We start from the raw sequence: 14,279 nt of genomic DNA, 5'->3' as shown, positions 1-14,279 counted from the left end.
AGCTCCAAAGCAATATTGCACTGCGTCTGCTGGAAGATAAGCAACTGTTTGCTAACAAGTTACCAATAACAACTTTTAAAATTATTATATGACAGTGTTGAGTTTTAACTTGTACTGTTTCCCCTACATGGCTAAAAGTGCAGTTATTGCAGGTTTTAATCTGGACAAAAACACATCAAAGCCAATTAGCAGCTATAAGATAAGTGATAGTTCAGCTAATGCAGAAAAACAAGAAAGCATGAAACACATCATTATTGAGCCCAGTTTTAGATCGTGACTGTGAGGTGCTGATTTGCAACCAGGCTGTTGTGTTTTACAGAATTTGGCAATTGATGTTAATAACAACAGATTCCAAATAAGGTGTTTACACCGGCAGTACATGCAATGTTGTTTTGAACTGAGTGCGGTGGAGGTGTTATGAACCTGTAGGGCATGTTTGCCGCATCTTTCCCTGTCTGCATCTTATCCCCTGCTAGTTTCTCCCTCTGTGGGGCTGGTTCAGCTGCCAAATGAAAGAGGCACAAACACTCTACCAAGTCTGCATATCATTCTGTCCACTCTGTTAGTGATTACAGACTGGCTATCATGTGGTGTTTTGTTCTGTGCTCTGAAAGCTCAAAAACATACAATAATATCTAACAACATACTGGGCTCTACTTCTGGCCATGACCAGGGCCATCTGTAGTTAGATATCTCAAAAAGTGGCTTGTGGGAAGACTAACAACTTGGTGCTCAGGGATGCTGCATAGGTGACACTAAAGACAGAAATTTGGCAGCATTGCTTTTCTTCATTTCTGCAGTGTCCCCATTGCAGACCCTGAAGCCCCTGCAGGACTGCACAGGACCTCATTTCACCTCAGCTTAGGATAGAAAAAAAACTAATCTACTGCCTGTTCGCACTTTTTATGGCTCTATTTTGTAGAATCGCCAATAAAACTCCAGACAAAAGAAACCCCAGGTAAAACCAGGGAAGGACAAAAAGAAAAGGATTCTTCTGCGTTTGCTTAAAACTTTTCAAGGTTGTCTTCAAACTTTTTTTGCTCACTCTGTTTCTACATATTCACCTTGTCTGTGTCTGTGTAACATATGTATCTGAATGTGTAAACCGATCATAAGGAAAAAGCAGGCAGGTCAATTGAAAGTCAATTAGCTACAGAACACACACAGCAACTGCATCCCCACACAGGCGCACCTGCATGCACACACACGCACACACAATGTGCAGGCTGTGTATAATTGATGAGCACAGCAGTAGGGGGAATGATGAGAGGGACCAGAGAGCCAATGCATCGAAACTGGCATTCGGTCGACCTTTTGCAGCTATGCTGGCATGTGTGTATGCATGCATGCATATGTGTGTGTGTGTGTGTGTGTATGTGTGTGTGGGTGGGTGTGTTTACAATGCTTGGGTGGCAGGTGGCAGGGAGAAACGTGTCAGAGGTGTAAAGAGACTAAGGCTGAGAGCAGAGATGCAGAGAGTGTTCTTCAGAGATGCCTTTGATAAAAACAGTGATGATAATGAGATACTGAGAGAGTTGACAAAAAGGCTAAAGAGCAAGAGAAGGATATTCACAAGAGCTGCATTTAATGAAAGCAGAGCAGCCAGGCATTTCAACAAACCTGGACAAAATAGCAGTGTCTAACCCCCATCTTTAGAAGATAAAGCTAATGTGAGTCATAAACACTGCTCTAAAATGCATTTTGTACAATCAATTAGCCAGAAGTTTTGTCATGGTGTTGTGTTATGAAGACACACATGTAACAGCCTAATCGCCCCAGAAATATATATTAATTTAAATTCCAGGTGCTGCTTGATCTTTCTGCCAACTCCAGACTTACCGTTGGCGTCATACCTTACTGACAGACGACTTTACATCTTAAAGGTCCCTCGGTTCTGCTGTAACTTCAGGCTACCAATGGCTTTTGCACCTACCGTCTTTACTGTAATGTATGCACGTGGCATTTCCCATATATTGAGGACAGAATGTCACACAAGCAGCCTGGTAGAGGTGTGCATCCCTGGGATGTAGGTATGGTGCTTATGCAAGTGTGTGCATGTGTGTACAGAGTCAATCTTCCTCACCTTCCTCCTAAAATTGATTAGGAGGTGAAGATCAGCAGCAGTTACATTAACATTACATTTAGTTACATTAGCAGGTGTGATACCACTAAAAGTCTGCTCCCTACACAAACAGCTTCAGCAACTCAGTTTTCTGTCACTATTTTGCATCACTATAGTACCTGGCAGCTGTTAGACTTCTGGTTGGCCACTAGTTTCTATTCGTAGCTTTTCATTTGTGTCAATAAAGAATAAAAAAACATCTGCAAAGACTCAAAAGTCCCATTAATTAGGAGAGCCACCATCTCTCTGTTTCTTACTCCTGTCAGAGTTACTATACGATATCATCAGTAAAGCCATTGATGAAGTGGCAAGAACAAATCTTTTCATGCCTTAATAATGAGTTGCATTATGGGACTGAAATAGGCTGGACAAACAAACCCCTTATCTGTTTTCTAGCTATCCCTACGGGTCAAGGCAATTATAGAAGGTCTAGAGTTACTGACCCCAAAACAGCAATATTTTTAATATACTTATGTTTAACTAAATGGAAGAGCTTTATTAAATCTTCTCAAAGTTGACTTACTTCATTATGCTGACCGTGTGTCAGAGGAACTGTTACTGCTTCAAAAACTACATCTATTTCATCTCTACTCTAATGCATATCCATTCTTCCATTTTTCAAATACTCTATCTTTATTTGCTCTACTCCATATATTTTGTTTTATACCTAGGTAATATGGTATTAAGATGGAATATCCTACTATAGTGTATGTTACTGTAAGTTTTATGGTTCCAAAGGCGTTCAGGTCATTCCCAGCTTTCTTAACTGTATAAGTGAAATACAGGTAAGATTATACAGTACAGAATACAGACTTCCTCTCAGGTCAGAAGGAAGCCTGGATGCACGACAAAGTTGGTCATCAAATCATAAAGATTATTCCACCTTTATCTTTATCTAAAGACAATAAAGGCAATGTGAAATATCACGTTACACTAATTTGTTTCATGGTGTTTGCTCACACAAACATGCCAGTTTAAATAAAAAAGAAAAATGAGTCAACATCAAAGCATCCTACATTTGGAACAGCAAATGAATCCAGCTGGATGTTCACAGTTTGTGCCAAATTTGTGTCGATTCACTGGACAAAACAAACGCAGGAAGAGAGAGCAGACGCCAACAGCGATTTAGCTTGGTATCTTAAATGGTCAAACATGGTAAACAGCTGAAGAAGAAAAAGGATGTTCAATTTGACCTCAGCAAGAGTGTTTTTGAAGCTATGCACACTGGGAGCTTTAAGCTTGAAATAGAACGAAGGTCACACACACTAACCCCAAGTTCAGTAAAAAAGTCCCACATCCCATACGCAGTCAGTATCAGAGTTAGGTGGAGCTTGTCCTGAATGTTGGGAAGTCCATGTAAATGTCAGTGCTTCTGTCTGACTCTTACCTGTATCTTGGTTGTGTTACATAAACAGTCTCTTGAGAAATTATTTCCAATGTTGACATTTTTAGGGCCGCCCACTCTGTTTGTCTCTTTTAACTATGGAAGCACTTTTGTGCTGTATATTTTACTAATTACACTGAGCTGTCAGAAATTCAAAAAGCTGATAGGTCAGACCCTATCTGACGTGTTATCATTGCAATAATGGTCAGAAAATACAACCCAACAAAATTAGGTTTTGGCTGAAACCATGAAAAGAAGATTGACAAAACTGATAAAATCTCAAAAATCTGTCTGTCTTTTAGAACTTGTCTTTTTCTGTTAGCTGATTGCCTGATGATACCTCGGTCTGACTCTCCAGGTTGCTGTTTGTTTTTTTTTTTTCTTTCTTTTTAAGGCATACCTCTCTCTGCCATTAACCTGCTGGAGGCACAGGCTGGAGAGCCTGGCCTTAGCAACTGTCTGTCAACACATCCAGGAGGTAAAGAGTTCTTTGTAACTCTACCGATCATCTCATTACAGGTGCCAGAAAAGAAATCAGATCTCAGCATGAGTAGCCTGAGTGAGAGGTCTGAGGCAAAAAAGAAAAAATAATTACTGAATACATTCATGTTGCCAGATGATTGTGCACAACTGAAGACTAACAATAAAAGAATTATTAAATCTTAATAATTAAATAAAAACAAGTTGGCGATATCAGTTTTATGATAACATGGCATGTCCTGTGAGTATCTCATATAGTTATGTGAAACTACCACAGAGCTAATTAAATCTGCACATTATTGTTTCTGTTGCAACATTATTTTGCCTTTCAAAAGCCAAGTTTCATTTGTATTTATTATAATCCATCAGTGAACAGGAGGAGGATGTGGTAAACAACTACAGCGAGCTATATAAAAGACAAGTCATTTACATAATCGGAATTCAGCGACACTGTTCCTACAGTGGGAAACAAAACAGAACCACAATCAGGACTCAGCAGAGCGAGACAGCGAACCCAATTACTGAAAACTGGGAAAGCCTTTCTGGCTGCAATCAATGGCACACACTCAGGCTCTGAAATGCTCACAAATACACACACAAGGACATATACAGTGTGACACACAGCACCTGAGGACAGACAGTGTTCTGTTCCTAAGCTCACAACAACAAAGACGCATTTAGAGAAAGAAAAAAAAACACATAAGAAGCAATACATTTCACAGTTTCTTCTGTCTCCCCTTCACTTTCTGCCAGTTCAGTTTCATTTTCAACTGTGTCTCACTGGACTGCTAAGCAGACAGAATACAATCATAAATACAGTCCACGCACACAAAAAAAACATGTGATGGGAATCTGTTTACTAAACCTTCAGATTTAACTCAACTGTTACATCCCTGCAAAGATTTTCAACAAGATTACCTGTGCACATCACAGCCAAGCAAAATCTCTCACTGGGGTGTAGCTGGGGTTGGTTTCTATGGCAACAGGCACCAAAGTGATGTGAGTGTCAAGTAGTAACTAACAGAAAAGTAAGTGTGAAGACACCACTCCCCTCTGGATCTTATTATCAGGTTTACTGATCCTCGCCTGGTATCTTTTCTTCTGCCTCCATCTGAATTATTCCTCCTTTCCTTTTCTCTCCTCACTCTATTTATGTCGATCTGCATCTTTCTCTTCTGTCTCTCCCTGATTTTCCAGCAGAGACGACATAAGGCTAGTTGCAAGTGGGCATCGCTCCCATTCTGTCACCATGAGAACACTTCTCTCCTCAGAACAGCTCTGACCCCTTGTCAGCGAGTCGCCCCCACAGGGTTCAGAAGAGAAACTGCTGAAGGGGTAGAAATTTAAAGTGTTGTAAAAGGAAAGACATTTATGTTAATATTCAGGTCTTTTGTTACTAGATGGATTGCACTGCATTAAAATAATAAGATGTAGATTTTAGAGTAACTGAGGAGGCTTGTTGAAGAAATGGTCACCAGACTCCACTGGAGATACTCAGTGTTTATTTATATAATCATCCCAAGCCTCTGTTCAAATAAATCACTTGACTATAAGACAGGAGGATGGCATACTTTGGCTATCTTCCCATACTCTTCCTTTAGAGATGTTCCAGGATGTTCCAGGCAGGACCGCCTGTGAGGGGACCCCAGGGCAGCCCTTGCACAACATGAGGGCTCTCCCAAGATGTGGTGAAGGATTTTAGGACTTTCTGGATGTTGGAGCTTTTCACTCTCAAATGACAATAAAGCAATATGAAATTCTGAAACATCATAAAAGATGCTGAGGTGCATTTTAATAGCTGTTATAATAGACACATTTCAGTAGGAGTGGCTTTTCCTATTATAGCATCATGCAGAATCCTCTTTATTATTTGATAACTATGTAATACAGGGATTGGAAAGTAAATGATACTGATGGTGTGGTTTTTAACATCTGAAGTACAAAAAATGTTTGCGTAAATATTCATAATATATACTGTATGTCATATCTTGGGGAGAGACTAGTGTGCTAAAGGAAATTTGGTTTTCTAACAAACATTATTTTTACATTTCAAAAAATCTGCATTTTTCACATCGCAATTTGTCAGAACTTAGTGGTGAAAGAGTAAATAAACACAGTATATTGAACAAGCTGTAAGACCCTGCTGGACATTTGCAATTTTTTTCAAGGACAGCTGTGATATGCGCGTCACTCTTATGGTGGCAAAGCACCATATGCACTACTATGGACACTAAAATTGTCTGTAACTCTTAATATAAAGTCTCCTTATCACCTATTTTAAGGAGACAAGGGGAAAATTGTCACTGAATAATTATCAGACGATCTAAGCGTTCCACTGAAGGACACAGCTGTGGGAATCTTAGAATAAATGAGTCTTTAAGCCATATAAGTCTTTCCAAGTGACTGTTTCGTCTGCCCTCCAAACAAGGTTTAATGGATGCTTCCTGCAATGCTAGTGCCACTCAAAAACAAATGTGTGTACACACCTGAGCCAGGGTTTGGAGCAAAGCCAAAAGCCAATTATAATAATCAATTTCTCACAACATTCCTCACAGTTGAAATCAATAATGAAAAACAGCACTAACGACTTTTTCAAAGCCATGGCAACAGAGAATTGTTCCTCTTGAGCCTCACAGTAAATCCTGAGTGTTTGGTAGATTTGCACCAAATCTCCACTTCATCTGGTATTTTTTGTTTTTATTATAAATAGCTTAGGCATGAGGGTTTATTTTAGATTGTGATAAGATCCTAATTTTGGGAGGAATAACAAAAAAATAAGCCTTTAAATGTTCTTATTGAAATCAGATCCTTATTGCTGTAATGGAAACAGAAGTCATGACGGGAAACTTATCTACACACATACATTGCACAGAGTGATGCACAAACCCAGCCACTCTCTAAATGTAGCACAGTAAAGTAATCTATCTGAAACTGTCATAAATAGTAGAACAGAAATAAACCAGCATTTCAAACATTATGATGGATTCTTCTGTATAATAAAAATAGATGAGTAACATGAACAGGTTTAATTGAAACACAGATTGACAAGGACCCTTTAAGATGTTTTTTCTTTGAACCTTATTTTCATAGTTAAGTCTCTGATTTCTACTGTTGAATATAAGATTTCATGCAACTTCATTTCTGATCCCTCCAGAGCAAACACCTTAAAGGGCAGAAAAGCATTAGATGACCAGGCAGAATGGAAACAGCCATACTATTAAAATAAATGTACTCAGCGTACTGCAAAACTGCGGGTAAATGCAACAGGTGAAAAATATAACTGGATGATGTTGATCAGGTGAAAAAAGCCACCACAGTTTGCAGAGAAAGGCATAGTATTAGTCACTAAGCTAGCATTTGAAAGATTACATTATGTAGCACAACAGCTAATTAACAGTAGTTAATTAGGGAACCGCCTGAAATAAGGGCCTGTCTCTAATTATAGTCTAGTGCTCTGTTTAATTGTCATGGCTGCACATTTTGAACAGTTTTATACATTTTAAAGGATATGCAAGAAAAACTGTATCACCCACAACATATATTATATTGTCCCAGTCATGCTTCAATTTCATGCTGACTAAACATAAACAGAGTGCATGTTAAGCTCAGGGTATAAAATGTCATTACAATTCATTTTAATGTGGGTTCATACTCTATTATAGATCTAAATGTTCCTGCCTTCCTGGTAGCTATTGGTTACTTTTTGTTTCACTACTCAGTTTCACAGTGAGGAGCCTGGGAGCATTTAAATAAAGTGTTCTCAACAGATGCCTGAGTACATTAGGCTGCCACCACAGAGACACTAGTTCCAAAATAAATATTACTATACACACATCAACAATTAACACACAAAGTCCCTTGAGCATAATTGTCACACCCACTTTTATTTCTTTTTTTAATATGAAATATTGTTAGTGGTTTCATGCAATCCTCTTCAAAGACAGCTCAAAGGACTCTGCGTTACACACAGCACATAGGAAAATTTGCACCAGTGCATGCACACAGTCATCGTAATCTGAGCCAGGGAAGCTAACTTCTGTTGTTCAGAAGATGGTGGGAAACTATGTGTATGTGCCATTCCCCATTACAGTCACACAAAAGCAGACATGATGTCTTTTTAGTGTGAAGGATGTTGTACAGAGGAGGCAAAAGCACTTAAATGGCTGACACAATCAGAGCCGATTACATCTTGCCATTTAAAGCACAGGTGATTTGCAATTATATCTGTAAAGAAGGGAAAATGATGGTGGCCCTGAGCACACTGCAACTTAAAACACTTGCAAATAGACCACACATAAGCAAATTAAGACTTCACCAATTTGACAACACAGCATTTAGAAGAAAAAACGCAGAAACATGCTGCAAAACGAGAAAACACAATTAATGTGTGTTCTGTCTATTTTGCAGTGCGTTGAGCTCTCAGGGCCACTGCAAATCGTGGGATCCTTCATTGCCGTTTCTCACAATAACTCATTGATTGACTCAGTCTCAAGTATGTACATGAATAAAAACACACACACTCCATGTGCAACTGTTGCTATTTTAATTAACAGCCTCTTGTATAAACCAAACCCACTTTGTCATTTCAATCTGCACTAAGTGTTTGACCTTTTAACTTTCCTCTCATCTCTCCTAAAACTGTCCTGTGCTAAAACAATGATTTAGCATTTTTTGCACTAAATCTGTCATTGTATGTGAAAAAAAAAACAAACTGGGACACCTTAAGGAGAATATTGCTTTCTCTCCTGTGTCCCACATTATCCACTAAAATGATTCACAGTGTAGACCTTATCAGGAGCACAGAGTCTGTGCTGAGCCTTTCTCAAATGTCTCTCTTTGTGTACTTCGTTAACAATAGCTGCTGCCTGGAGACTAATTTAAAACTGAATCCACTGGGTTTTGTACTTTGGGTTGATCAAATGAAAACAAGAGCGTTCAGACCTCAGGTGCTCAACAGTGCTCAACCTCATCAGAGAATTGGCGATTTCATAAACATAAAGAACTGAAAACAACAAGGCCCCACATTTGGTTTCACATTTGTATTACGATTAAGTTGCTGTGCATCCTTACTAACTCCTGTGTTGAAAATCTAGTGCCATCATCAGGACAAATTTAGAATTTTTTCAACACATCATTCCCAAATACCCACAAAAATAATGACATTTGTTTGAGCCTCAGCCATCATTTGTGTTTAGTGCAAATGAAGTGTTTAGATAACATGCTAAACTGTTATAGTGAACACAGCTTGTATTTAATAATAGCTAACGTTAGCATGCATGCATACAAAAAATAAGATGACATGTCACATACTAACATGCAACCTCTGCATGTTAGCATTGCCACTGATATTAGCATTTAGTGTTGCAGAGCTGATAGCATGACAGAAAACTTTTACTTCTGTAATGACTGTAAACTACTAAAGTTGCACAGCCTAATGCCTGACTCAGGCTAGGCACTCTCAGTAAGTAAATCATGTGTGGATGCACATCTGTGATTATGTTATCTCACAGTCTTACAGTGCTACCTATGAAGAAAGGTCAGAAACGGACATTCATGTTCCCCTGGTGATGCCTCAGCAATACTTTGCTCATCCCCCAGCCTTTCCTCTAGCACCGCCGTGTATTTTAGTCCAGGTGTGAATTAAGCTTAAAAAATTTGCGATCCTACATTGTACTATGTGTGAATGTAGTCTGTTTAATCTGTAACTCCAGATAAAACAAAGGCATTCAAGAAAAGTCGTGCTCTGAATGAATTTTCATCTTTCTGCCATCACAGCCATTATCACACTAAAAACAGCAGTCACGCAGTGAGAGTTTCATGCATTAACTTAATAGGTTTCTGCTCGCCTTTGGCAGACATTACTTACAATTTCTATATAATTATATCAGATCACTGAACAGCTTTATAACAAGGGTGTCTTGGGGATCATATTATTTCCTGTAGCATGTTTTTTAGATAAATCATAGAGCTTATAATGCCAGACAGTAATTATAAAGGGGAAAAAAATCATATATAATTGTTCACTAGTGTTAATTTAAAATGTCTTTTATATAGACCTGTATACTGTATCCAAAATGATGTGATGCACTTTTAGCTGCCTTTCTGAAAAGTGATATACAAATAAAATGTATCATCATTATTATTATTATTTATTATGACCAGTTACCACAGCAGTATTATATGATGGCCTTAATTGACTTCCAGTCAGCCCAGTGAAGCAGCAGGGGTGAAGCCTCTCAGGTGATAGTCAACCTGCCAGCCTCAGCTGCTCAGATGTCAGCAGACATGGAGCAGAAGGTAAATGCAAGCAGTGCAAATGACATAATGTAATGAGAAGTATAAAAAAATGCTCTAACAATAGACTTAATATATAAGTACATGCCTTGATTGATGCGGCAACAACATGTAGACAGCTGTCAGAAGTTTAAAGCGGATAAATGAATGATAATGACTGCAAGTGTTGTGTTAGATACATGAGTCACAGCAGAGACACAGTATGTGATACAAAGCTGTCCAATATGTGTGCACTGTATGTGCACACATATTGTAAAATCAATTGGGGCTCATATAGTGATTTATATTTAGAAATAATCGGCAGAAAAGGAAGAAGCCAGCTGTCCAGGCTAAATTAAGTACATCATCCTATTTGAAGTTCACTGAAGGAAAAAAGAATACAGTGGCTTTTCCTCTTCAGTAACAACACACCCAATTTGCTGTAAATTAAGCAGAGACAAAAACAGCAAGACTAGAAATTATCCAAGCATTCACACTCTAGTCTTGTCAGAATATAATACTATTCCTGATAGTTAAAGGGCTTCAATATCACTGTCTCTAGGTGTGTAAGTGTGTCCTTTTGTTTCTGTTCATGGCTTATTACAGCAGTGGTTTGGGATAAAATAGTTACTGTAAGTACTCCACAAATTTAGCATTATGCTGCTCCACAGTGTTGGACTCATAATCAAATGTTTTTCAAAATGGAATCAAAATTGAACCAGCGACACTCTTTTTTTGTTGCACACATGCATCTTCCTTGTCAAAACCTACATTACCCACAATGCAACCACTGACAGTTTGATTAGAAATTCAAGTGTGTTATGCTAATAGCAACTAATATGCTCTTGAGCTGCAAGCAAAGATAAAGTATGACTGTGATTAGGTGCTGCACCTTCCTTTATAAAGCACTACAAATCCTTTACCCTAATAGGTGATATAAAAACTAAATTGGCTGTAGATTGTCCTTCAATATGTTGTTTTTGTTGTTTTTGTTGTCATGTGAAATATGTTTTCCTTTTTGTTTCAGAGTTAGTTCTTCTTTAAGTTTAATCATGATGGCTAAAAGTTGTTTGCTTAGTGTGCAAACCCAGCAGGACTGATGGTTGTCATTTGGATTCTTGAGTAGATCCACAAAGAATAATCAATAGGTGCAGTATTATACACACACACACACACACATACATATATATATGTGTGTGTGTGTGTGTGTGTGTATGTGTAAATATGTCTGTCAAAGGTTGAAAAACCTGCATATACATCACACTATAAATACTCTTTTTGGTTCTCAGATTTAAATACGCCTACTGTCTGGCACTGTCAAAGTAAAAGTAGTATTGCAAAGGCAGCCAAGGGCACAACACACACCTCACTAGCCTTCCACTGCATAACAAACCTATTAACCTTCTGATCCACAGAGATTCTAAATGCTTGGCTTACTTGGTTATATGTGACCTAATAATGACAAATTAAACTCTGGTTTCCTAATTCACTAATAGCTCATATTTGTAATGCAATTTTAGGCTTCAGTGGAGTGGAAGACAGCAAGAGAATTCAAAACTATCATAGGGGTTTCTTGGGGTAGATTAGGATATTTCTGCAGGCGTCATTATCATTATTATCATCATCTTCACGAGTATTGATGACTTAAATAATTGATATCTCTTATTATTCTCTCCCATCTCATTATCTTCTGAAAGTTTGCTCTGATTCAAAGTACAAGATAAATGTACACTCATGCAAAGACTTCTCGTGGGTCCTACAACAAAGTGTGAATGTTCCTCTATTTGCCCGCCACAATCAATCACTTGATTTAAGAGCAACCCTGTGAATTGGTGTACCTGTGACTCTAAGAAAAACAGAAGAGAAGCTTAGAACAGAAAAAAAGAGAGAGATGCAGAAAAGCAGTAGAAGAGAACAGCAGGAATACCATGAGAGAGATGCAACAGAAAATGAGGTGATGCCTACCTGAGGTAACGCAGTGGTTCTATGGTTTCAGCCTCTGCTTCAGCTGAGCTGTGGTTCATCTTGTCCATCTGTTTTCACCCAGCACGTCTCTGCAAATACGAGAAAGGATGAGCTGTGCTGCTCCGAAGAAAACACTTCTGTCCCTTCACTCTGACTCTGATCCAATAAACACACTGTCTACGTTTTTGCCTAGAAATACAGACTCTAAATGGGCTTCCTCCCTCTCTATCTCTCTATTCTTGATTGGTTCAGATGCTGGAAGGTAATTATTGGCTGCTACACGGACACTCTGAATCTTCCCTCTTTATCTCTGCCTCTCTGTCTCTTTCCTACTGTGGTCCCGGCTCTTTCTCTGATAAAACCAGCTGGCTCTGTGTATCAGCTGCACTCACTGGGAACACCAGCCAATTAAGAATCAGGAGGCATGGCGCTCACCAGCTGATTGGCTGAGGCATCTTCAATCATAGCTATTCAGTCATCCAGGGTGCAATCCCTCCTCCCCTCCCTCAAATTCACACAAATATAGACACACTTACACATCCACACATTGTCCCTGGTGCCAAGAGGATCCCTTGATGTAGAATCTAGAGCATCAGAACAAGAAAACATTTAACTGCTCAGCAAATCATCTTTCATATGAAGGTGTAAGATAAATGAACCTCATAACCTAAAGTGAGAAAATAACACTAGCGTACCTGAGTGAATACATAGCAGCCGCTTGCAGCTCCAGCCCAAAATATGGGTGATATGAAAGGGACTACAAAATGACTTTGATCAGAAGGATTTAGGGAAGCTTTGGAAAACACACAGTATCATTCAAATGGAAATATTATAACACACAAACGTACATCATAAGCACACACACAAATACACACACAAAGGAAATGTATAGCAGATCGCAAGGATCTGTGGCAACAAAGGAACGAAGCTTGCATGTGTGTCAGTGATAAAAATAGCTTTCTTTATTCTATAAAGGACTCTCTTTCTCCCACTAGTTTGGTCTGACATCATGCTCAAATAACAGTAGTCAAAAACAGTTTGTTATATTACATGAAAAATTAGGATTAAAAAAAAAGAAGGAATCAGAATTTGTTTGTTTGCCTATCAGATACACATAAACCTCTTCAAACGGTTAAGGACAGACAGTGCAGTGGAATATTGGTGTACTCTGCCATCTAGTGGGTACAAAGTCCCATTGCAGCAATTAAACCTAATGCATTGACAAATTCGAGACTTTCTGAAAACTAAAATTTATGAGAAAAAGGAAATTGGAAACCCGGCTATGACAAAGACACTACAGTGACACTACATGCACTTTGTACTGTTAAGTATGTACCACTGTCATTAATACTTGAGGGAAATAGCAGCTGTTGATATAAAATGTTTTTTTTTATAAATAACATTTATTTCATGTAACATCTAATGTGTTAAATTTAAAGGGTAGATTTACTTTTCAGGTTATAACATAACTCCATCTGCATATAAAAAAAGCAGTACAGAAATACATTACAATGACAATTTCAATGTAAAAGATGGAGGTCAAAATCAACAAAATCCTTTTTGCTTGTCAGTTCAGCTGAAGTTAAAATGTGGCTTATAGGTACAATATAATGTGCATATAGGAAACTATCTTCTCTTTTTCCTACTGTGGTCCCAACTCTTTCTTTGGCAGACTGCCTAAAAGGACAGGTAGCAGTTTTAGCACATTACATTGTGTTAGGCTGTTTCTGTGAAGCTATATTTAGGGGAAAAAAATAAAAGGCTACATAGTTGGAAAAAAAAAAAAAAAAGCGAAGCCTAAATTGAATTTACAACCAGTTTTCCAGCAGTTTGGTAGCACTAATATTTCTAAATTAACTGAATTACTTTTAAAACTGTTATCTTTTGTTCATGTTGCACTGCAAAATAGCTGCCTTAATAGAATTTTATATATTATTTTGGAAATAAGCAATAAACATAACTAGAACAAATAAATATCTAAGGCATTATTAGCAGGTTTTACAATGTAAATGATATATATTGTCTGAATAATATGTTTATATAATTTTGTCTTTA

At 38.1% G+C, this 14,279-nt stretch overlaps 1 protein-coding gene across 1 annotated transcript in view; it reads right to left on the bottom strand.

Moving 5' to 3' along the window:
* yjefn3 (YjeF N-terminal domain containing 3) overlaps positions 1-12,457 on the bottom strand; it is a 35,988-nt gene extending 23,531 nt beyond the window's left edge. Inside the window, exon 1 of the mRNA XM_026305226.1 lies at positions 12,225-12,457. Coding sequence (XP_026161011.1) covers positions 12,225-12,292 — 68 coding nt within the window. The 5' untranslated portion in view covers positions 12,293-12,457. The remainder of the gene's footprint in view (positions 1-12,224) is intronic.
* Between the last annotated feature and the right edge of the window lie 1,822 nt (positions 12,458-14,279).

Source organism: Mastacembelus armatus, chromosome 4 (assembly GCF_900324485.2).
Source record: "Mastacembelus armatus chromosome 4, fMasArm1.2, whole genome shotgun sequence".
Classification (NCBI taxonomy): domain Eukaryota; kingdom Metazoa; phylum Chordata; class Actinopteri; order Synbranchiformes; family Mastacembelidae; genus Mastacembelus; species Mastacembelus armatus.
The sequence above is the reverse complement of the archived record's forward strand: the minus strand, read 5'-3'. Positions and strand labels throughout refer to the sequence as shown.